Genomic DNA, 25785 nt, shown 5'->3' on the forward strand with positions numbered 1-25785 from the left:
TGGTATACGATTAGTTCAGATGTGAGGTTATAGGGACCTGAACTAGGGTGGTTATGATGAGAATGATAAGGACAGAGGGTAAGAGACCAGGCAAGACAGAGTGGCTGGAGTGAGAGGCAAGAGGGAAGCACCAATGACTGAGGTTTAAAAAAAAAAGTTATCAAGTTTATTCCCACTTGGCAATCCCACGTGTGTGAGAACAGAACCGTGCTCCATTGGGTTTTCAACGGCAGATTTTTCAGTAGAGCGCCAGGCCTTTCTTCTGAGACCTCTGTTTGAAAAGCAGCCTTTGCCCTGGGGTCATTCGGTAGGTGCTCAGTTGGTAATAGGATTTGCATATCACTTAGCATTAATGCCTCAAAATCCTTTGCCAAAATTTCATTACATTTATAACTATTGCCTCCCAGGTAGCATATCCCTCAGGACTGATATAAGTTAATTTAAGTTGTTTTCCATGACAGAATCCCAGCCTCACTCTACCATCTCAAAGAGCTGACTCCAGCCTGTTATTCTCACTCTCACTCAAGATAACTCTCAGGTAAACACCTGAATAAAATAATTTTAAGTACCAGGAAATCATCTTGGAGACTGTCTTACCATATTTGGGCCTCAGCTCCATTCTTTCCTGTTCATCCATGTTATCCAAGATGGTGTACTTTGTTTTTTTCCTTATTTTAGTCCTTTTTTGTCTGAAAGAAACAATGAAAAAGTTCAACTCAGATCATCAGAAAGGTAACTGGGATCCAGGATTTAAAATATGTTGAGGGCACAGAAGGAAATGTTTTGTCCTTAGTATTTAATGGTTGGCATCTTATAAATCTTTTATTAATAATAACAATATGCAAGACCAGGACTGAGTTCAGTAAGATAAGGGCTATATCATGCATCTTGAAGAAACACATGTAAGAGTAGGAATGGCCACACCACTACTGCCCACCTAACTGCAGACCCTCAGCTACACCTCAGGTGAAGGTGCCAGAAACTTTTAGACTAATCCTGAATACCTGGGTGTTGTTAATGGAGTTTTCTCCATAAATAATTTCTTACTCAGGAAAAGTTGAACTTATACTATCATGGAATTTCCAAAGGCTAAGGAAGAAAAAGATGTCATGAACTACCAATCAGGAAAAAAACAACAACAAGGGGACAACTAGGTCAATTGGCGTAACAATTCATAAAGATAATGTTCTACAATCCTAGTTTGGTGAGTAGTGTCTGGCATCTTAAAAACTTTCGAGTGGCCATCTGAGATACAGAAGGACTAGATGGTACCCAGCTACCAACTGTTCTGACTGACTGTTCTGACCATGGACACAATAGAAGGTCCCAGTTAGAATGCGAGAAAAACATAGGACAAAACTAAAATCCATAAAAAATACCAGACCTAGTAGACTGAAAGAGACTAGAGGAACCCCCAAGACTATTGCCGTGAGATATCCTTCTAACCTGGAACTGAAGCCACTCCCGAGGTCACCTTTCAGCCAAATAATAGACTGGTCTATAAAATAAACAATAACACCCAGGAGGTACGTGCTCCTTTAAACAATCAACTATATGAGACCAAACGGTCAACATTTACCTAAAAGCAAAGAAGAGAAGCCAAGGAGCGGCAGGGAAATTGGGTGGATGGAAGCGGGGCAGGCAAGAAAGGAGGAGAGTGCGGACACATCGCAGGGATTGTAACCAATGTCATGGAACAACCTGTATATGAATTGTTTGAATGGGAATCTAATTTACTATGTAAACATTCACCTAAAACATAATATTCAAAATTAATTAAAAAAAAATATTACGGTCAATTCCCAGAATTAATTGGCAACAACCCAGTCTTTCATTTTTTCACAACATGTGAAAACAACAGTTGGGGTAGGCCTATGTGCCTCTTCCCATGCCACGGAGGACTATTTGCAAATATATATCAAAACCATGCTAAGGTGTATAGAGAACAAACAGATATTACATAGCACAAAGGTGCTTTTCTGAGTAGCATGGTGATTAAGGGCGTGGGCCTCTAATCCAAGGGTTTGAATCCTGGGTTTTACACTTACTAGTCGGGTGACTTTGAGAAAATTATTTGACCCTTCTGTGCTTCCATGTCCTCATCTGTAAAATGGGAGTAAGAACAGTCTTATATGTGTATGGAAGGACTAAATAAGATAATACAGGGCAGGAAGGAAAGGAAAAGAAGGAATCTTTGCTTGGGAGACACTGAGCTTCTGTTAAGGGTGATGGATAAATTTAGAAACGGATAATGGTGATGGTTGTGCAACATGATGAACACAGGATCACTGAACTGTCCATGTGAAGACTGTTGAAACAGGCAAATGTTTTGTTACATATATATTTACCACAATAAGAAATATAATACATATGAAGCACTTAGAACCATTAATGACAATGGCAAATATTAATAAATGTTCACAGTCATCACCACTTCCGCCACCCTCATCTACTTGATACATGGCACAAACGTGCAGAATTTTTAAAGGCATGCATAGTAGGGTGACTGTCTCCCCAGATGCTTCTTAATGGGATTTAACTTAATGGGATTTAGGCCTTTGCCTAAGTGTTTATGGCTGGTTCTCTTTTATCAGGCTTTCCTTGGGGAAAGTAATTACAAATAAAATGGTGATTTCTGAAAAGGAACCATTAATTATGGTAAACCCATTGTTTTTTTTTATCCCATCTTCTTTGCAGAGCAGATATAATGTTTTATATAGAAAAGTGGACCCCATGTGCTCTTCTAAGGACTTGAGTAATCACCGTCCCTACAAATCTCACAGAGGGTCAGGCACAGGGTTCTGAAAGACTCTGCCAGTGAGGCTGCTCCGGGGCTCCTCAGAAGTCAGTGCCAAAGAAAAAGATAAAAGGAAAACCTAGAGCAAAACTTCTCTTTGGTGGTGTTATTACCTTGCTTAAAGTTTTACATGTATTAAAAGAGCTGGAATCAGGTAGAGGGATTTGATTTTTGCTTCACGTAACTAAAATAATTAAAGCCCATTATTTGTACTAGTATGTTCCTAGAACTCTTTCCTGTACTGAGGGCGATTTAGTCAGGCCACTCAGGTACTGCTCTGGTGAACATAACATGTGACTGATAGAAGCTAGCGTTAGCTTTGATAGAGAATCCCTGAACTTCCTACAAAATATAAGAGCCGTAACGAGAAAAACCTTCCTTTGGCATTACTTCATTTACCTAGGCACCATGCCTTGTGCCGGAGCCTGTATATAAGGTACTTTTAACACCTCGTTTGTCTTCATATAAAAGGAATTGTCAAACAGTTTTGCACTTTAACAAACCTGAGCAAAAGCTATAATTTTGCATTTAATGAGGTGTCTTTATTTCAAACAAAGAAATAAACAAGCCCACCAGGTACCTCTTGCAGCAGCAGATGCAAAGCCAAGTTAGACCCCCTGTTAGCCCTGTAAGTGTGAAAGCCAACATTGCCACATAGAATATACTCCACTCTGAAAGACAAGAAAACCAGAGCTGACAAAGTTTATATACTATTTGCAAAGCAACTTTATTTAGATGATTCACAATAAATATTCCTTCGTCCTTCGGAGCAAAGGCCATCTGTGGTGTTGACAACACCTTGTCAGGCTGGTGGCATGGCATAAGCAAGATAAAATACAAATAAAGCAACAACTTAAAACCACCCCATTGTTGCCCAGATGGTTCAAGGACCTCATGGAGCGTCTATTTCATGCTAACTTGAGAACAGAATAGTCTGAATAACTAAAATTAATCAACTAAAAAAGTAATGCTTCAAATATTGTGTTTTATGTACATATATCAAATCAAAAACCAAACCCACTGCTGTCGAGTCAATTCTGACTCATAGCGACCCTACAGGACAGAATAGAACTGCACCACAGTTTCTGAGGAGCGCCTGGCAGATTCGAACTGCCAACCTCTTGGTTAGCAGCCATAGCACTTAACCACTACACTACCAGGCTTTCCTTATATATAAATATATATACATAAAAATACATACCCATTAAATCCACTGCCGTCGAGTCGATTCCGACTCATAGCGACCCTATAGGACAGAGCAGAGCAGCCCCATAGGGTTTCCAAGGAACGGCTGGTGGATTCAAACTGCCAACCTTTTGATTAGCAGCCATAGCTTTGCTACCAATGCTCCAATAAAAATAAATTAAAAATTTTTTTAACGGTTAAAAACAAAAGTTGTCAAATCAGGTAGTGAAGGAATAATTTAAAAAGAAGACATGCCTCTTCTATACCCATTTACGACGCATCTCATGCCAGAATCAAAATAGCCACAATCCCACCCCTGCAAAAAAAAAAATATTCTGGCTTGGTTTTAATAAAGCGAATGAGGCATCAGTCGAGCTGCCTGTGGCATGAAGACGCTTCCCACGGGCCCAGACAGCAACTCAGAAACTACTTGATCTTCATCCCCTCCCCTTCCCTGCAGAAACTCAGTGTAAACAAGCTTTGCAACAGCATTTCACGAACAGAGAAATGCAGGGAGCAAATACAGAAGGTTTAACTCTAATAAGCATTATATAATCTCCTTGGAGTAACGATCCAGGGTCTGGCTGTTTTCAATTTTCTTATGTAGCATTGAGTGGGAGCATAATCCGGCAGTAAATGCTTAGTTTTCCCTGTCAATCATTTCCATCTGGCTCCCCAAGACAGCAAATTTGCTCTTAGAAGTAGACTCCTATTCAAATACAGCTTCCTCCCCAGAACTGAACTAAGGCAATAGCTTGGCCTGCTGAGGCTGTGGCTCTAGTTTTTGGTTCTTGCTCAGGTGGACAGCCTGAAAGAGCACACCAAATTCTCATCTCGATTCCAGTAAGTCCACGCTAGGGACAATTTCACTAGATGGGCACCAAAAAACAAACAAACCAGCCCATTTGCCATTGAACCAACTCTGACTCATGGCAACCCCACGTGTGTAAGGACAGAACTGCGCTCCATAGGGTCTTCAATGGCTGATTTTTCAGACATAGATTGCCAGGCCTTTCCTCTGAGGTGCCTCTGGGTGAATTCAAACCTTCAACCTTTTGGTTAGCAGCCAAGTGCATTAACCATTTCCTTCACTCAGGGACTCCCCAGAAGGCCACACTGAGCCTAAACCAAGGCAGGTACAGCAGGGGAATTCAGCCCACGTGGCCTAAAGAGACTCTTTCTTAGGCCAACAATTGTTAGCCAAATCTGCTCTGCCAAAGTGAATTTCCTCATTAAAAGTTTTATGTAAAAGTCTAAGCATACCCCCCACAGTATTAATAGCACAGTACATTGCGGATACCACCTTAACCCCCAGTAGTTCACCTGGCTTCAGGTAAGAAAAGGGCTGAATGTTCACAGCTGCAGAGCTAGCCACCTATTCCTGGTATGGCAGAATGGGCTGTCGTCACGCTCCTCACACAAAGCCACCATCATACCAGAACTCACCACAGTTGCTCTCCCCATCCCGGATGTAACGCTGTATCAGATTCTCCATCCACAACTGAGAGCAAACACAGCGCTTTGTGATGGGGTCACAGTGACCATGGCCAGAACACTTCAGAAGACAACCTGCAGGGAGGCAAACAGGGTCACAGTGACCACAGAGGGAAGAGGAACCCCTGGCTTCAGCTTCTCTCCCATCTTCTATGGCAACGGCAGAACAGTCTATCTATACCTTGTAGCAAAAGCCTTAAAATGTAGCACCCTCCAGCCTAATTCCAAAATTCTTAAAATAAATTCTAAGAATTTCTCCAGTAAAAATAATTGGGGATGTGTGCAAAGATTTATCTATATTGGAGCATTATTTAAAATCAATCTTCACAGCCACTGTGCAGCCAAAACCATATTATTGAAGAGAAATGATAAACAATTTAAGAAAATGTTCATGATATAATTTGAAGTTAAAAATCAGATTAAAAACATCTATCAAATTATTCCAATTTTATTAACTATTTCTAGAGACAGGGGAACTGGAAGGAAATACACCAGAATATTAACAAAAATTATCTTTGGGTGGGAATTCTAGACTGTAGATCTAAAGGATCTTCTTCTTTGTGCCTTTCTGGATATTCCAGATTCCCTACGATAAACATATTACTTTTGTAGCTAGAACAAAAGAGTTAAAAAATTAAGTAATTCCATATTACAGTTGAGAATGTCAATTGCAGGTAGGTATACATCTGAAACTAAATTAATTTTACTGCCCAAACAATATCATGTTCCCCAGCATCTACTGAAATTACCGCTTCACCATAATAAGGGATTCATGCTCTCATAAAATAGTTAATGTAGCTTGACCTTGTGGCACAGTGGTTAAGTGCTCAGCTGCTAACTGAAAGGTTGGTGGTTTGAACCAGCCAGCCACTCCATGGGAGAAACATGTGGCAGTCTGCTTCCATAAAGATTGACAGCCTTGGAAACCCTATGACACTGACTCCAGAGCAACGGGTTTGGGTTTGCCCTCATAGGATGAAGAAAGGGACCTTAGACAGAGACCATATTTCCATCCACACCTATGACTCAGTTTGGTGCCCAGGAAGGGTGATAAGAAAGAAGCTGTGAAATGAGGTACAACCGGAAGGCCCTTTAAGCTGTCTTAATCTTTCAACAGTCTGTACAACGGTAGCATCAGAAACTAAATTATGAATGATGTCCAGGTAAACAAATTATGTAAACATGGCTTTTTCGGCCAATAGTACTTATCTATCTTTAACGCTGTTGACAGTTTAAATATGCAATTTCTGACAACGACCACTCGTCTTGGTTATCTAGTACTGCTATAACAGAAATATTACAAGTGAGTGGCTTTAACCAACAGCAATTTATTTCCTCACAGTTTGTTGTTGTTGTTAGGTGCTATCAAGTCAGTTCCGAATCATAGTGACCCTACATACAACAGAATGAAACACTGCCCGGTCCTCTGCTGTCCTCACAATCATTGTTATGCTTAAGCCCATTGTTGCAGCCACTGTGTCAGTCCATCTCATTGAGGATCTTCCTCTTTTTCGCTGACCCTGTATTTTACCAAGCGTGATGTCCTTCTCCGGGGACTGCTCCCTCACAGTTTAGGAGGCTAGAAGTCCGAATTCAGGGCACCGGCTCTAGGGGAAGGCTTTCTCTGTTTGTTCAGGGGGAAAATCCTTGTCTCCTTCAGCCTCTCTTCCTTGGTGATCTTTGTGTGTGTACCTTCCTCTGTTTGTGCTTCCTTCTCCATGCCTAATGTGCTTGTTTCATACCTCAAAGGTGATTGGCTTAAGAACATACCCTACACTGCTATGGGCTTATTAACATAACAAAGAAAGTCCTAGGCCCAAATGGGATTACATCCACAAGTTTAGGTGCTCTAGGATTTACAACACATATTTTTTGAGGACACAATTCAATTCATAACACCATTATCTGTAAGTACAGTTTTAAAAATCGACTCGACCAACATTTCTTTCCAGTTTCCCTCAAAGACAATGAGTAGCTGGCAAACGTGTGTTACAGGAAGCCTACTGGAGAAATAAGTGCAAAACAAGTCCCTGGATACTAAAGTGAAAATGTCCACACACACATCATTCCTCAACCTGTGCCAATAAAACTTACACATGACTGGTAAGTCTCATCCTCTTAGAATTTTCCCGTAGGGGACATACCTGCTGTGTCAATCCTCAAGACCTTGAAAAGCAAGAAGTCGGCCTTCTCATTTGAAAGCCGCATGTGCAGATTTTGGGCCACTTCAGCAGCGTTGAGAACCTTGAGCGGCTTTCCACTCTGTACGTAAAACACAATCATGGTGCTGCAGAGGAGAGAATGAGAGAGGGCAGCCACACAGTCAGGCAGGTGACCGGCGGGACATGAGCATACACACATGTGACCTGTGAAGACACACGCTGCTACAGCTCCGTAGCCTGGCCAGGATGCAAGGGCACATTCTATGGGCCAAGGAATTTATCAGTTTATATTGATAAGTAAGGCACCCTAGTGGTACAATGGTTAAGAGCTTGGCTGCTAACCAAAAGGTGGGCAATTTGAATCTACCAGCTGTTCCTTAGAAACTCTATGGGGCAGTTCTACTGTGTCCTATAGGGTCGCTATGAGTCAGACAGCAACGGGTTTGGGTTTTTTTTAATTCATAAGTAAAGGCTCTTCAGTCTCAAAGTACAGCTGATAGATCTTCAGATAAAAAGAGCAATATGCATTATTTGTGCACATAGATACAACCATACACAGGATAATAATTTACAGACATGTTTTTATTTTTAACCTTTTTAAAAGTGCGCTATAATTTACGTACTCTTCTAAAGTGCACAGTTCCGTTACTTTTAGTAAATTCACGAAGTTGTGCAACCATCATCATCATTTAATTACATAATATTTTCATCACCCCAGAAAGAAACCTCCTATCTCTTAGTAGTCACTCCCCATTCACTCATTCTCTCAACCCCTGGCAACCACTAATCTACTTTCTGTCTCTATGGATTTGCCTCTTCTGGACATTTCGTATAAATGGAATCATACAATATGTATCCTTTTGTATCTGGCTTCTTTCACTTAGCATAATATTACCAAGGTTCGTCCACAGTTCAGTACATATCAATACTTCATTTCTTTTTATTGATGAATAATATTTCATTGGATGGATATGGAGCCTGGTGGTGCAGTGGTTAAGAGCTTGGCTGCTAACCAAAAGGTTGGCAGTTTGAATTCACCAGCCGCTCCTTGGAAACCCTATGGTATGGGGCAGTTCTACTCCGTCCTGTACAGTCCCTATGAGTAGGAATCGACTTGACGGCAATAAGTTTTGGGGTTTTTTTTGTATGATATATCACCATTTTGTTTATCAGTTCATCAGCTGATGGACACTTGGGTTGTCTTTACTTTTTGGCTATTATGAATAATGCAGCTATGAACATTCACATACAAGTTTTCATGTGGACATATGTTTTCACTTCTCTTGATATATATCTAGAAGTAGAATTACTGGGTGATAACTCTACATTTAGCCATTTGAAGAACTGCCAAACTGTTTTCCAAAAAGACTTTACCATTTTACATTCTGATCAGCAATGTATATGAGGGTTCCAATTTCTCCACGTCCTCGCAAGCACTTGTTATTGTCTGCCTTTTAACTTTAGCCATACTGAAGGGTAATGAAGTGGTATCTCACTATGGTTTTGATTTGCATTTACCTGATAGCTAATGATGTTGGGCATCTTTTCATGTGCTTCTTGGCCATTCTTGTATCTTGAGAAAACAGCTATTCAAATTCTTTGCCTCTTTTTAAATTGGGTTGTTTATCTTTTTATTGTTGAGGTTTAAGTCTGGGGCCTAGATACTTATTAGACAGATGACGTGTGAATATTTTCTCTCATTCTATTCACTGCCCTTTTATTTTCTTGATGCTGTCCCTGACAGATATGTTTATTTTCAGGAGGTCCAATTTATCCATTTTTTCTTTTGTTGCTAGGCCTTTTGGTGTCATATTTAAGAAACCATTGCCTAATCCAAAGTCATGAAGATTTACGCCAATGTTTTCTTCTAAGAATAGTATAGTTTTAGCTCTTACATTTAGGTCTTTAATTCATTTTGAGTTGATTTTTATATACGTTGTGTGGTACAGGTCCAACTTCATTCCTTCACATGTGGATATCCAATTGTTTTGGCACCATTTGTTGAAGACTTTTCTTTCTCCGCTGAATTGTCTTAGCACCCTTGTTGGATACCAACTGATGATGAAGAGTTTATATCTGGAGTCTCAATTACTTTTAGTTTTTTTAGTTAGTAAGTTTTGAAATTGAGAAGCGTGAGTCCTCCTATTCTGTTCTTATTCCAGGTTGTTTTTGCTATTCCAGGTCCCTTTTGATTTCCAAATGAATTTTAGGGTTGGTTTGCCAAAAAGGAAGCTGGAATTGTGTTGAATCTGTAGACCAACTTGAAAACTCTTGTGATGTTTTTTGTCTGGTTTGCCACCTTAATAACATTAATTCTTCCAATCCATGGACATGGGATGACTTTACATTTATTTAGTCAGGTCTTTTTAAATTTCTTTTAAAGACGTTTTGAAGTCTTTCACTTCTTTTGTCAAAGTTATTCCTAAGAATTTTAATCTTTTTGATGCTATTATAAGTGGAATTATTTTCTTAATTTGACTTTGGTTTGCTGCCTAGGAATACAACTGATTTTATAATTTTATTTTATATAATATTTTATTGTGCTTTCAGTGAAGGTTTATACCCAGGTTTAGGTTCCCATTCAACAATTTCTACACAAATTGTTTAGTAAGATTGATTACACTCTTTACAACGTGTGAACATTCTCATTATTTCCATTCTGGTTGTTCCATTTCCATTAATCTAGTTTCCCTGGCCCCTTACATTCTCATCTTTCTACAACTGATTTTTGTATATTGATCTTATATCTTACAACCCTGTTGAACTTGTTTATTATCTATAATAGTTTTGTGTGTGTGTGTGTGTGGATTCCTTAGTATTTTCTGTATATAAGATCATGTCATCTGCAAACTGGACATACTCTTACTTTTTCCTTTCCAATCTGGGTGTCATTTATTCCTTTAATTGCCCTGGCTAGAACCTCCAGTACAATGTTTAACAGAAGTGGCCAAAGTGGACATTCTTGTCTTGTTCCTGATCTTAGAAGGAAAGCTTTCAGTCTTTCACCATTAAGTGTGATATTAGCTGTAAGTTTTTTGTAGATGTCCTTTATCAGATCAACACTGAAAAACCAAAACCAAACCCACTGCTGTCGAGTCAACTGCGACTCATAGCAACCTTACAGGACAGAGTAAAAGTGTCCCATAGAGTTTCCAAGGAGCACCTGGTGGATTTGAACTGCCGACCTTTTGGTTAGCAGCCATAGCTCTTAACCGCTATGCCACCAGGATTTCCCAGGTTGACAAAGTTCCCTTCTATTCTTTTTTATTGTGTATTCTTATCATGAAAGGGTGTTGTATCTTGTCAAAGCTTCTGTATCTATTTAGATGATCATGTGATTTTTGTTCTTTATTCTATTAATATGGTTTATTACATTGATTGGTTTTTATATGTCAATCCAACCTTGCATTCATGGGATAGATCCCACTTGGTCATGGTATATAATCATTTTTATATGTTGTTGGATTTGGTTTCCTAGTGTTTAGTTAAGGATTTTTGCATCTATATTCATAAATGATATTGGTCTGTAGTTTTCTTGTGATGTCTCTGGTTTAGGTAACAGGATAATACTGGCCTCACTGAAGGAGTTAAGAAGTGCTCTCTTCTCTTATTTTTTGGAAAAGTTTATGAAGAACTGGGGTTTATTTTTCCTTAAATATCTGCGGGAAACTGCTTGATTACTAATTCAATTTCTTGACTTCTTATAGGTCTACTCTTTTTATTTTGTTCTTAAGTAAGTTGCCATAGTTTATATCTTTCCAGAAATTTGTCCATTTCATCTAGATTATCTAGTTTGTTGATATATCATTGTTCATAGTATCCCTTTATGATCCTTTTTATTATCATAAGGTTGGTAGTAATGTCCCCTCTTTCACTCCTGATTTTAGCAATTTATTCCTGATTTTAGTAATTTTGTCTTCTTTCTTTTTCTTAGGTCAGTCTAGCTAAGGTTTGTCAATTTTGTTCACCTTTTCAAAGAACCAACTTTTGGTTTCATTGATTTTCAGACATGTCTTTTGTTCAGTATTTTGCATTTTGTAAGTAAAGAAGATGTGTAACACATTTTTGAAATGGTTGCAAAAAAATAATTAGAATTTGTTTTTAATTTGTTAATTTTCTAAGTAAGCTTTACAGACCCATCTAGAATACTAACCTAAGTAGAATAACTGACAATAACTAGCAAATGAAGCTATTGCGTATAATGGGTTTTTATTCCCATATTCTCATACTCTCTTTCTCTTCCTACCCCACCCTACTAGCCATAGGCTGAGTAAGAGCTTTAAATAAAAAATTTAAAAAAGCTCAGTTAAATACTTAAATCCTATAAGAAGAAAGGCCAGAATCTGAGTGTCATGGACTTCCAGAAGGCAGCAAGGGTAATCAACATTAAGAGAAAAGCCTCAGTCCCCGTGAATGTGGGCAGAGATGAAATCTGGCTACGAGATATCCTCTTCGCATGCCCCAGGCCATTTGTATGCCCTCTGAAGACAGAGCTAAAACCAGTTCCTTCTGATAGTCCTAACTCCTTTATTCAGACCATTCTCAATCAGCAAATATTTACTGAGGCTTGTAGGAAGGAACTAGAATGATGGCCTTACTACTGACCTCTGAGAAGAAAAAACAAAATAAAACATATGAGTAGGGTAAAAGTACGTGCACAAATCCAGAACAAGCAAAGGAAACGCACAACTTCTTGTGGCAGTGGGATGGGGAGGAGCAGGAACTTTGTGGGGCCAGACCCTGCTTTGGACGTACAGCTCCGTACCTGAGATCCGAGTGGGCCTGGATCCTCTGAACCTTAATGTCTGAGTCCAGCACGTTCAGCAGCACTGCCAGCCGCCTCACAAGCGTGTCCTTCTGCTGCTCTGTCAGCTGCCCAACCTCAACCTGGAGGATCAGCTCTACCAGGCCACTCTTCCTAGGGTCTGGGAAAAGAGAAGCTATGGAATTTCCACCTGGAAACCATGGGCTTGAAGAATATAAGGAGCAAGGACTGACTGCATCAGAGTTTACTTACTTCTGTGTAATTTCTGTATTTGGGTTTTAGGACTCAGAGAAATCTTTCTGAACACCACAGAGGGCACTGAGAGTGCTTTTTCCTTGCGTTCTCCCAGTCTGTTGTCTATTAATTCTGCTCCAGAAGATAACCAAGTGTGCCTTGGGGATAATTGAGATTTTTGCACCCTGCACACTTGCCTAGGACTGGAAAAAAAAACTCAGTCTCCCAGCACTGTGGGTACTGCTCAGTTTACACCAGGAGACATCCAGCCAAGCCATTAGATCCAGGGAGTATGGTCACCTCCCCAGGGCCCCCACCCTCAGCCCTCCCAGTACTGCGTCATTGTGTCCACTTCACATTAGGTGTTTGTCTCTGGCATCAACAAAACCCACTGCTGTCAAGTCGATTCCAACTGTGATCTTTATCGGAGCAGACTGCCACATCTTTCTCCAGTAGAGTGGCTGGTGGGTTTGAACCACCGACCTTCTGGTTAGCAGTGGAGAGCTCCAGCTCAGAAGCCCATACACACACACACACACACACACACACACACACCTGGTTGCACTTCTACAGTGGCAGTGTCCGTGTCCGAGTTCCCTTGGCCATCAGTGACTTTCAGACGGAAAGTGTAGATACCCTCCACCAGGTTGGTCAGCTGCAGGGCTGTGCTGTGGTCAGAGCCTTCGATTACATCCTATAAAGTAACGCAATTCGCAAGGCAGTTGTCAGTACTCAGTTCCCGGTTTCTGAGTTTCTGTTGATTGCAAACCTCAGCATCCCATTTTTTCACACATGCATGATTTTAACAGGGAGTTGAAGAGGAACAAGGGTGGTAGGTTAGGTATAGATAGAAGGAATCCTCAGTGTCTTTTCCACATCAGGCACATGGCACACAAATTCCTCATACAGTCCTTCCTGAGCTGAGCTTACTGGCCACAAGGACTTTCCAGAAATTACTGATTACTTTCATCCAAGAGAGAGAAAGATCATTGAATTAAGGGCAAAGGCCTTTAGGTGAGGTACTCTCTCTGAAGAGTTTTCTGGGTCTTATTTTTAAACATAGCTTTACAATCCTCTCATCTTGGGTTCCCTCGGAGTGTATCATGTTCACCTTCTCAAGTGACCCAAGAAGCTGGGCAGAAACATCTCTGTTCTGTGGGAGTCAGAGCTCAAAAGAAGTTGAGGAGAATCTCCCAGATCCCTGCTCTGAACTCACTAATAGAAGAGCGTTCTGAACAGAGACTCATTATCATGACGTTTAGAAGCCAATGCACCACCTAGCCTGAATATTATTAATTCTACAGGTGCTTTAGAAAGTACAAAGCATTTTCAGTTCCTTCCCTGTGACTACTCTTTTGGTACAGCCCCAAGAGTATATTTATATGTCTCAAGTATGTAGCAAAAACAGGAATGAAAATAAACCTAAATTTATAGCCTCAGAGGCAGAGTGATTTAATGAGGGGGAAATGCCAGCCAGGAGCTTAAAAACCTGGGTTCTGTAGGTTTGGTCAAGGATGACTTACGTGACCTTGGCCAAGTCATTTTCCACCTCTATACCTCAGTTTCTGCACTTGTGAAATTGTCCTATTGCCCCATCTGGTGCAATGTGAGGAACAGGAAAGAATCCACTTCGACTAAAACAGGCAAGATGGGAAAGCGAGGAGCAGAATGGTCTCCACTGGAAGACTTGGCTTCAGAATCCCTCCAGGCTATGGGTTCCTGTTGTTTGTTGTTGTTATTAGCTGCTGTCAGGTTGGCTCCCTACTCACGGCAACTCCATGAACAACAGAAGAAAACACTGCATGATCCTGTGCCATCCCCATGTGTGATCCACAGGGTCACATTGGCTGATTTCTGGAAGTAGACTGCCAGGCCTTTCTTCCTAGTCTATCTTAGTCTGGAAGTGCTGCTGAAACCTGTTCAGCATCATAGCAACATGCAAGCCTCGACTGACAGATGGGTGGTGGCTGCACATGAGGTGCATTGGCCAAAAATCAAACCTGAGTGTCCTGCATACCAAACCCATTGGTGTTGAGTCGATTCTGACTCATAGCAGCCCTATCAGACAGAGTAGAACTGCCCCATAGGGTTTCCAAGGAGTGCCTGGTAGATTCAAACTGCCGGCCTTTTGGTTAGCAGCCATAGCTGTTAACCACTATGCCACCAGGGTTTCCAGGTGTCCTGCATAGAGGACAAGAATTCTACTACTGAACCACCACTGCCCTCCTGGTTTCCTACCCTATCCAAAGTCTGTCCACAGAAAAAGTCAGAAAGGCTTTCGGCTTTTGTTAAATCTAACAACCTGCTGTCTCCAACCCTCAGAGCACTCAAACCTATAAGCATAATAACCTTAGTGGGGAATGTGAAAAGGGAAATGAAGATATAATAGAAAGGTCACAGTAGGTGGTCTAGGGGTGATTCTCTTTAAGTACTCACTCCAGCTGCTGGACTCTGGCCATCCCGGGTCCACAGATAGGACACGATTCCTTGGTCATCATTAGACCTTGAACCATCCAAAGTAATGGAGTTATTGGGAAGCACAAGAACATGTCTGCCACCAGCCTGGGCTCTGGGAGGACTATTATTTTCTAAGTCAAATATAGCAAAAATGAAAGTAAAGAGATTGGTTTAAAAACATTGGTATTAGAAGCAGTGTATATAAAATATCCATGACTGTTAGATACATAGATTGAAAATACCCAAAGGATATTATTTTCTGCCCAAAATACCCGTGTAATAATATATAACTAAAAAAAATTTTTTTTTTTTTTTTAGTTATATAGACTTTCTTAAAGCCATGTTGTGCTTACCTAGTGGTGATTTGGGATGAAAGATCAGGTGGCAGCCAAAACATTGGGAATTTTTCTAACTAATATTGTTATATTTTTTTTTCCTCCTTAAAAAATAGAAGTAATGATCGTACTTATGTTCAGGGTTCAGAAAGTGAAAATGATTTGGTTTAAATATAGATAATTTTGTACTGGTCCACACCACCTGGCCACAGAAATATTTTGATTTCTGGTATTGCTGAATCTTGCCTGCCTAAGTAAGATAAATAACTTGAGTCAATGATAATTAGATCCTCACTCCTCTGACTGACTCTTAGATATAAATGAGCTACTAAAAGAGCAATTGTTGGTGTAACAGACTCAGAAGTGAGGGACAAAGACGCATCTAGCTCAACAGGGGTGTGGTGGGGAGACCATAACAAGAACTGGCCCCAGTTTGGTGATGAGGCTGCTATGAGGCAAATCTTACTTGCTCAGATGGGACACAACTTTTCCTTAAAAACAAGTCAGGCCTCAGAAACTGGGGGTCAGGATAGCCAAGTGTTGCTCCAAGGGAGTTATTAACATCCTATTGGTCATCAGCCACTTTCATCCTGAGAAAGGACACTAGAGATTTTTTCTTTCTTCCTCCCACCTAGCCCCATACACCACCTCTGCCGCCTTCCTGCTGGCCCCTGCCACACCACAGTGGCTATGGAACCAGTGGCCCACTGCCGCCTTGGGTCCATTTTGCCCCACACGCTGGTTCTCGCCACACTGCCATTTTTTTTCTTTCTTTTCTGTCTTTTCTTTCTCCCTCCCACCTAGCCCCATATGTCACCTCCTCTTCCTTCACACTGGCCCCCAGGCCCACTCTGCCCCCACTCACTGGACCCCACTGTGCTGCCATTTTTTTCTTCTTTTTTTCTTTCTTTCTGTTCTTTCTCCCTCCTCCCTAGTCCCATATACCATCTCCCCTCCTTCCTGCCAGCCCCTGCAGTGCCACCACAGCTAGAAACCCATTGACGCATTAACCCACCACTGCCCCAGGTCTGCCCCACCCCCATTTGCTGGCCCCCACTGTGCCACCATTTTTCTTTTTCTTTTTTTTCCCCTTCCATTTCTTCCCCCCCCCCCGCCCCAGCTCTGTATGTCACCTCCCCTCCCTTCCTACCAGCCCCCAGGTCCATCTGGTTCCAATCATTGGCTCCCAATTGTGCACCATTTATCTTTTTATTTATTTTAAAAACTGTTCCCTTTTTTCTTTTTCTTTCTTCCTTTTCTTTTTCCGTCCCACCTAGCCCCATGCACCACTTTCCAATGCTTTCTCTCAGGCCCCCACTGTGCCGCCGCAGCTAGAGCATCTCAGTGCTTACGTCTCCCACCTCACCGGGTCCATACCATCCTTCCCCTCCTGCCACTCAACCAGCTGATGAATGGTGGGAAAAGAGCTGGTACTATTCCCCATACAACACCCCTGCCCATCTGGCAAGGGGCTGTGAACACACTCCCACACCACTGGGCCAACATCATGAGGCAGACAGAGACCACCCAGTCTGCCCTAAGCCACTTTGTTAAACCAGTGAACAGTGAAACAGGTGCACCCTGCCTACTGCTGCTCTGCCCATGTGGACGAGGTGGTGAGAGCAATTGTGCCCACAGATGAGTAAGCAACAAGGCCCACCCGTCTAACACATCAAAACAAACAAAAAAAGCAGCACACACAAAAAAAAATGAACATACACTCAATAAAAAAAAGAATACCTTAATGTCTTACAGGCAAAAGACAATATCCAAATATAAAAAAAAAAAAAAAAAAAAAAGCAGGACAGGACAAGATGGCTCTAGAAAGTAAACAAAACAAAGAATCAGATATAAGGTAGAAGAAAAAGCAGTGGAACTACCTGATACGGAATTCAAAAGACTAATATTTAGGGTTCTCCAACAGTTTAGGAAAGAGATCAAGGAAAACACATATATAATCAAGGAAAAAATAGACAGAATCATGGAAACACAGACAAACCCAACAAAAATAAAGTCAAAATCAAGAAAACACAAAGCAACAGAACAATTCAGGAAAAAAAATATAAGCACAAACTGCCAAAATAAATAAACAATTAGAAATCATACAAAAACAACAACTAAAATCTAAAAGGTAAACAACAAAATTTCAGAAATGGACAATTCAATAGAAGATTTTAGGAGCATATCTGAAACAATGGAAGACAGAGTCTGCAAGACTGAAGACAAATCCATGGGTATTACTTTGAAGAAAAATCAGAGAAACGTATAAAGAAAAATGATGAAAACCTAAAAATTATGGGGGGCATAATAAAGAGCAAAAAATTGGCATCATCAGAGTTCCAGAACAGGAGGAGAAAACAGAAAACACAGAGAAGATGGTCGAAGATTTGCTGGCAGAAAACTCCCCATATATCATGAAAGATGAAAAGGTGACTATCTAAGAAACTCAAAGAACCCCATATAGGACAGACCCCAAGAGAAAGTCACCAAGACATATCATAATCACACTTATCAAAATCAAAGACAAAGAAAGAATTCTGAGAGCAGTTTGAGAAAAACACAGTCATATACAAAGGGGAAACGATAAGATTAAATTCTGACTATTCAGCAGAAACTATGCAGGCAAGAAGGCAATGGAATGACATATAAAACACCTTGAAAGAAAAAAACTGCCAGCCAAGAATAATACATCCCGAAAACCTCTCTCTCAAATACAATGGCAAAATTAGGTCATTTCCAGACAAACAGAAATTAAGGAAATTTGTAAAAACCAAATCAAGCTCACAAGAGGTATCAAGGGGAGTCCTTCGGTTAGGGAAACAATAACATCAGGGAACAACCTGAGTTTAGGACAGAGGAAAGCATCAGCCAGATACCAACCTAAGTTAAGAATTCTCAGTAATAAAACAAAGCTAAAAGAATTAAAACAGGGAAACAGAGACATCAATCTGTAAATGACAACAATATCAAAACAATAAAAGCAGGAATAAACAGTGTAGGTATAAAACTTTCAAATAGAGAGGAAGTCAAGGCATTATCAAGTAATAAAATAAAATCAAACATAGGATGACAAGCATAAATTTCTAGGTAATCACAAAGTACATTAACAAACCTACACATCAAAAGAAAAACATAAAATCTATAATAATGAAAGAAAATTCACAAACAAAAAGAACTCAGCACAGGAAGGTAAGAGGAACAAAGAAAATGCCAACAAGACCAAAAAAAAAAAAAAAAAAGCACAATATGACAGCACTAAACTCACAACTATTGATAATCACACTGAATATAAAGCGCTTAAAGGCACCTGTAAAGAGACTGAGAGTGGCAGAATGGATTAAAAAAACAATATGCTGTCTATAAGAGACACATCTCAGACACAAAGGCACAAATACATTAAAAATCAAAGGACGGGAAAAAAAAATATCAAGCAAACAGTAACCACCCCCCCCCCCAAAAAAAAGCAGGAGTGGCAATACTAATCTCAGCTAAAACAGACTTTGAGGCAAATACAATCATGAAAGACAAGGAAGGACTTTATATAATGATTTAAGGGACAATCCACCAAAAAGATGTAACCCTAATAAATATCTACGCATCCAACGACAGAGCTCCAAAACACGTAAAACAGACTCTAAAAGCACTGAAAAGAGAAACAGACAGTTCCACAACAGTAGTAGGAGACTTCAACACACCACCTGGTAAAAGACAGAACATCTAGAAAGGAACTCAATAAAGGTACAGAAAATCTAAAGGCCACAGTCAAACCGACTTGACCTTACAGACATATAGGACACTCCACCCAATAGCAGCAAAGTATACATTCTTTTCCAATGCACATGGAATATTCTCCAGAACAGACCACATTTTAGGCCACAAAGCGACCCTCAATAAAATCCAAAACATCAAAATAATACAAAGCATTCTCTGTGATCACAACACCATCAAAGTAGAAAGCAGTAACAGGAAGAGCAAGGAAAAAAAAAATCAAATACATGGAAAATGAATAGCTCCTTGCTTAAAAAACAACTGGGTAATAGAAGAAATCAAAGGAGTAAAAAAATTAATTCCTAGAATTAAATAAGAATGAAAACACATCATACCAAAACCTTTGGGAGAGAGGAAAAGCAGTGCTCAGAGGGCAATTTACAACAATAAATGCACACATCAAAAGAGAACAGGCCAAAATCAAAACGTTAGCCCTGCAACTTGAACAAACAGAAAGAGAACAGCAAAAGAAGTCAACAGGTATCAGAAGAAAGGAAATAATAAAGGTTAGAGAAGAAATAAATGAAATAGAGAACAGAAAAATAGAAAGACCAAGACCAAAAGTTGGTTCTTTGAAAAAAATCGACAAACCACTGGCCAAACTGACAAAAGAAAAAAAGGAGAGGAAGCAAATAACCCAAATAAGAAATGAAATAGGGACATTACAACAGACCCAACTGAAATAAGCCCAGTCCCAGTGCCATTGAGTCAATTCCGATTCATAGCGGCCCTATAGGACAGAGTAGAACTGCCCCGTAGAGTTTTCAAGGAGCACCTGGTGGATTCAAGCTGCCGACCCTTTGGTCAGCAGCCATAGCACTTAACCACTACGCCACCAGGGTTTCCAAACTGAAATAAACAGGATCATAACAGAATACTATGAAAAACCGTACTCTAACAAATTTGAGAACCTAGAGGAAATGGAAAATGTGTAGGAACACACTATCTACCTAAACTAACACAAACTAAGGCAAAAAATCGATCTCAAGGGAAGAGATAGAAGAGGTAATAAAAAAAGCTCCCCAAAACAACAAAAAAAGCCCTAGCCCAGATGGCTTTACTGGAGAATTCAACCAAACATCCCAATAAGGGCTCACACCAAAACTACTCAAACTATTTCAGATAACAGAAAAGGAAGGGACACTCCTGAATTCATTCTATGAAGCCAGCATAATCTTGATACCAAAGGCAGGCAAAGACATCACACAAAAAAGAAAATTATAGACCAATATCTCTCCTGAATATAGATTCAAAAATTCTCAACAGAATTCTACTCAATGTAACATAGCATCATATCAAAAAAATAATACACTATCACCAAGTGGAATTCATACTAGGTATGCAAGGATGGTTCAACATTAGAAAATCAATCTACGTAATCCATCACATAAAACACAAGAAAAGGATCACATGATCATCTCTGTTGACACAGAAAAGGCATTTGATAAAGTCCAGCATCCATTCCTGATAAAAAAAACTCCCAATAAAATAGGAACAGAAGGGAAATTCCTCAACATACTAAAGGGCCTCTAGAGAAAGCAGCTGGTGCAGTAGTAGTTAACAGCCAGGCTGCTAACAAAAAGTTCAGGAGTTCAAATCCACCAGCCACTCCTTGGAATCCCTATGGTGCAGCTCTACTCTGTCCTATAGGGTTACTTCGAGTTGGAATCAATTTGACGGCAATGGGTTTTTTGTTTGTTTGTTTGTTTTACAGAAAACCAACAACCAATATCATTCTCCACAGAGAGAGGCTGAAAGCATCCCCCCAGAGAACAGGAAAAAGGCAAGGATGCCCTTTGTCAGCACTCCTATTGAACACTGTGCTGGAAGTCCTAGCTAGAGCAATAAGGCAAGAAAAAGAAATAAAGGGTATCCAAATTGAAAAGGAAGAAATAAAACTATCCCTATTCACACATGATATGATCCTATAGAGAACCCCAAAGATTCCACAAGAAAACTACTGGAAGTAATAGATTCACCAGAGTAGCAGGATACAAGATCAACATACAAAATTCATTGGATTCCTATAAACCAACAAAGAGAACTTCAAAAAGGAAATCAGGAAAACAACAGCATTTATAATAGTCCCCCCAAAGATAAAATACTTAGGAATAAATCTAACCAGGGATGTAGTAGACCTATACAAAGAAAACTCTAAAACACTACTGGAAGACACCAAAACAGATCTATGTAAACAAAAAAACATACCATGCTCACAGATGGGAAGACTCAACATTGTGAAAATGTAAATCCTACTCAAAGCGACCTACAGATATAACGCAATCCCTATCCAAATACTAACAGCATTCTTTAATGAGATGAAAAATCTAACCACCAATTTTATGTGAAAGGAAAAGAGGCCCTGAATAAGTAAAGCATTATTAAAGAAAAAGAACAAAGTAGGAGAGCTCACACTACCTGATCTCAGAACCTACTATAGAGCCATGGTAGTCAAAACAGTCTGGTACTGGTACAATGACAGACACATAGATCAATGGAACAAAATGCAGAACCCAGACATAAATCGATCCAGCTATGAGCAGCTGATCTTTGACAAATGCCCAAAGTGCATTAAATGGGGAAGAAACAGTCTCTTTAACAAATGGTGTTGGCATAACCGGATGCCCACGTGTAAAAAAAAAATGAAACAGGGCCCATATCTCACATCGTACACAAAAACTATCTCAAAATGGATTAAAGACCTAAATATAAAACCTAAAACAATAAAGATCATGGAAGAAAAAAATAGGGACAATGCTAGGGGCCCTAATATATGGCATAAGGAGAATGCAAACCATAACTAAAAATGAACAAATGCCAGAAGATAAACTAGGTAACTGGGAGCTCCTAAAAATTAAACACTTACGTTCATCAAAAAGACTACACAAAAAGAGTAAAAACAGAACCTACAGACTGGGAAAAAAACTCTGGCTATGGTATATTCGACAAAAATCTAATCTCTAAAATCTATAGACAACTTCAACAACTCAACAAAAAAGACAAATAATCCAGTTAAAAAATGGACAAAGGATATGAGCAGACATTTCACCAAAAAAGATGTTCAGGTTGGTAACAGACTTACAAGGAAATACTCTCGATCATTAGACATTGGAGAAATGCAAATCCAAACTACAACGAGATACCATCTCACCTTGATATTACTGGCCCTAAAAAATAGGAAATAAATGCTGAAGAAACTGCAGGGAGATAGGAACTCTCATTCACTGCTGGTGGGGGTGCAAAATGGTACAAACACTATGGAAAACGATATGGTGCCTCCTCAAAGAGCTAGAAATAGGAATAGCATATGATCAGCAATTCCACTCCTAGGAATATATCCTTGAGAAATAAGAGCCATCATACGAATAGACATATGCACACTCACGTGCATTGCAGCATTATTCACAAGAGCAAAAAAGATGGAAACAAGCTAAGTGCCCATCAACAGATGCATGGATAAACAAATTATGGTACATACACACAATGGAATACTACACAAGGATAAAGAACAATGATGAATCTGTGAAACATCTCACAACATGGATGAATTGGGAGGGCATTATGCTGAGCGAAATAAGTCAATCACAAGACAGTAAATACTGTATAAGACCACTATTATAAAAAAAACAAGAAAAGGTTTACACACTGTCTTAGTCTTCTAGTGCTGCTATAACAGAAATACCACAAGTGAATGGCTTTAACAAAGAGAAGCTTATTTCCCCACAGTAAAGTAGGCTAAAAGTCCAAATTCAGGGTATCAGCTCCAGCGGAAGGCTTTCTCTCTCCATCGGCCTTCTTATCAATCTTCTCCCCCCTGCTCCCCGCCCGACTAGGAGCTGCTTAGCACAGGGATGCGCTCTGCTCCAGGCACTGCTTTCTTGGTGGTATGAGGTCCCCCACTCTCTGCTTGCTTCCCTTTCATCTCTTGTAAAATAAAAGGTGGTGCAGGACAAACCCCAGTGAAACTCCCTTTACATTGAATCAGGGATGTGACCTTAGTAAGGGTGTTACAATCCCACCCTAATTCTCTTTGACATAAAATTACAATCGCAAAATGGAGGACAAACACACAATACTGGGAATCACAGCCCAGCCAATTCTGATACACACATTTTTTAGGGGACATAATTCAATCCATGACATACACTGAAAAAAAAAATCTGTCATGGTTACAAGGGAGGAGAAGGCTGGGAAGGAGAAATCACTAACTAGATAATAGACAAGTGTTAACTTTGGTGAAGGGAAAGACAACACAAAATATAGGTGAAGTCACCATAATTTGACCAAGGCAAAGTCATAGAAGCTTCCTAGACACATCCAAACACCTTGAGGGATTGAGTTACTGGGGCTGACGGCTGGGGACCATTGTTTCAGGCAATATCTAGGTCAATTGGCATAACATAGGTCATAAAGAAAATATTCTACATCCTACCTTAGTGAGTAGTGTCTGGGGTATTAAAAGCTTGGGAACAGCCATCTAAAATACATCTATTGGTCCTATCACGTTCGGAGTAAAGGAGAATGAAGAAAACCAAAGACATAAGAAAAATATTTGTCCAAAGGACTAATGGACCACATGAACCATAGCCTCCACAAGCCTAAGCCTAGAAGAACTAGATGGTGCCCGGCTACCAGCACTGACTCCTCTGACAGGGATCACAATAGAGGGTCCCAGACAGAGCAGAAGAAAAATGTAGAACAAATTCAAATTCACACACATACACACATACGTGCACACACACACACAAAAGACCAGATTTACTGGTCTGACAAAAGCTGAAGGAACCCCACAGACTGTGACCTCCGGACAAACAGCTAACTCAGGACTGAAGCTACTCCTGAAGATTAGACAAACAGTAAACAACACATGTGAGGAATGTGCTTCTTAGTTTAATCAAGTATACAAGACTAAACAGGCAACACCTGCCCAAAGCAAAAAATAAGAAGTTAGGAAAGGACAGGAATACTAGAGGAATGGACATGGAGGACTCGGGGTGGAAAGAGAAAGGGGAAGTGTGCTGACACAACGTAGGGATTGCAACTATGTCACAAAACAAATTGTGTATAAATTTTTTAATGAGAAACTTTCACGTACTGCACAATAAAATTTTAAAAATAAATAAGTTAATGGTAGACTTTTGACTACCCCACGTATCTGTCAGTTTGTCGTACTGTGGGGGCTTGAGTGTTGCTGTGATGCTGAAAGCTATGCCGCCAGTATTCAGATACCAACAGGGTCACCCATGGAGGACAGGTTTCAGCTGAGCTTCCAGACTAAGACAGACTAGGAAGAAGGACCCGGCAGTCTACTTCTGAAAAGCATTAGCCAGTGAAAACCTTATGAATAGCAGTGGAACACTGTCTGATATAGTGCTGGAAGATGAGCCCCCCAGGTTGGAAGGCACTCAAAAGATGACTGGGGAAGAGCTGCCTCCTCAAAGTAGAGTCAACCTTAATGACATGGATGGAGTCAAGCTTTCGGGACCTTCATTTGCTGATGTGGCACGACTCAAAATGAGAAGAAACAGCTCCAAACATCCATTAATAATCGGAACCTGGAATGTACAAAGTATGAACCTAGGAAAATTGGAAATTGTCAAAAATGAAATGGAACACATAAACATCGATATCCTAGGCATTAGTGAGCTGAAATGGACTGGTATTGGCCATTTTGAATCAGACAATCATATAGTCTACTATGCTGGGAATGACAACTCGAAGAGGAATGGTGTTGCATTCATCATCAAAAAGAATGTTTCAAGATCTATTCTGAAGTACAATGCTGTCAGTGATAGGATAATATCCATACTCCTACAAGGAAGACCAGTTAATACGACTATTATTCAAATTTACGCTCCAACCACTAGGGCCAAAGACGAAAAAATAGAAGATTTTTATCAGCTGCTGCAGTCTGAAATTGATCGAACATGCAATCAAGATGCATTGATAGTTACTGGCGATTGGAATGCAAAAGTTGGAAACAAAGAAGAAGGATCAGTAGTTGGAAAATATGGCCTTGGGGACAGAAACAATGCCAGAGATCGAATGATAGAATTTTGCGAGACCAACGACTTCTTTATTGTAAATACCTTCTTTCACCAACATAAACGGTGACTATACACATGTACCTCACCAGATGGAACACACAGAAGTCAACTTGACTACGTCTGTGGAAAGAGACGATAGAAAAGCTCAATATCATCAGTCAGAACAAGGCCAGGGGCTGACTGTGGAACAGACCATCAATGGCTCATGTGCAAGTTCAAGCTGAAACTGAAGAAAATCAGAGCAAGTCCACGAGAGCCAAAATATGACCTTGAGTATATCCCACCTAAATTTAGAGACCATCTTGAGAATAGATTTGACTCACTGAAGACTAGTAACCGAAGACCAGAAGAGTTGTGGAAGGACATCATCCATGAAGAAAGCAAGAGGTCACTGAAAAGACAGGAAAGAAAGAAAAGACCAAGATGTATGTTAGAGGAGACTCTGAAACTTGCTCTTGAGTGTCGAGCAGCTAAAGCAAAAGGAAGAATTCGTGAAGTAAAAGAGCTGAACAGAAGATTTCGAAGGGCCTCTCGAGAAGAC

At 40.1% G+C, this 25785-nt stretch overlaps 1 protein-coding gene across 2 annotated transcripts in view; it reads right to left on the minus strand.

Annotated features, from left to right (window-relative positions):
- KIAA0319 (KIAA0319 ortholog) overlaps window positions 1-25785 on the minus strand; it is an 86072-nt gene that overhangs the window by 3286 nt on the left and 57001 nt on the right. For both annotated transcript variants that reach the window (XM_064281415.1, XM_064281410.1), the window contains exons 12-18: window positions 15074-15225; window positions 13193-13331; window positions 12404-12563; window positions 7621-7763; window positions 5429-5551; window positions 3378-3468; window positions 598-689 (exon numbers count right to left, since the gene is read on the minus strand). In XM_064281415.1, coding sequence (XP_064137485.1) covers window positions 598-689; window positions 3378-3468; window positions 5429-5551; window positions 7621-7763; window positions 12404-12563; window positions 13193-13331; window positions 15074-15225 — 900 coding nt within the window. The remainder of the gene's footprint in view (window positions 1-597; window positions 690-3377; window positions 3469-5428; window positions 5552-7620; window positions 7764-12403; window positions 12564-13192; window positions 13332-15073; window positions 15226-25785) is intronic.

Source organism: Loxodonta africana, chromosome 1 (genome assembly GCF_030014295.1).
Source record: "Loxodonta africana isolate mLoxAfr1 chromosome 1, mLoxAfr1.hap2, whole genome shotgun sequence".
Taxonomy (NCBI): Eukaryota; Metazoa; Chordata; class Mammalia; order Proboscidea; family Elephantidae; genus Loxodonta; species Loxodonta africana.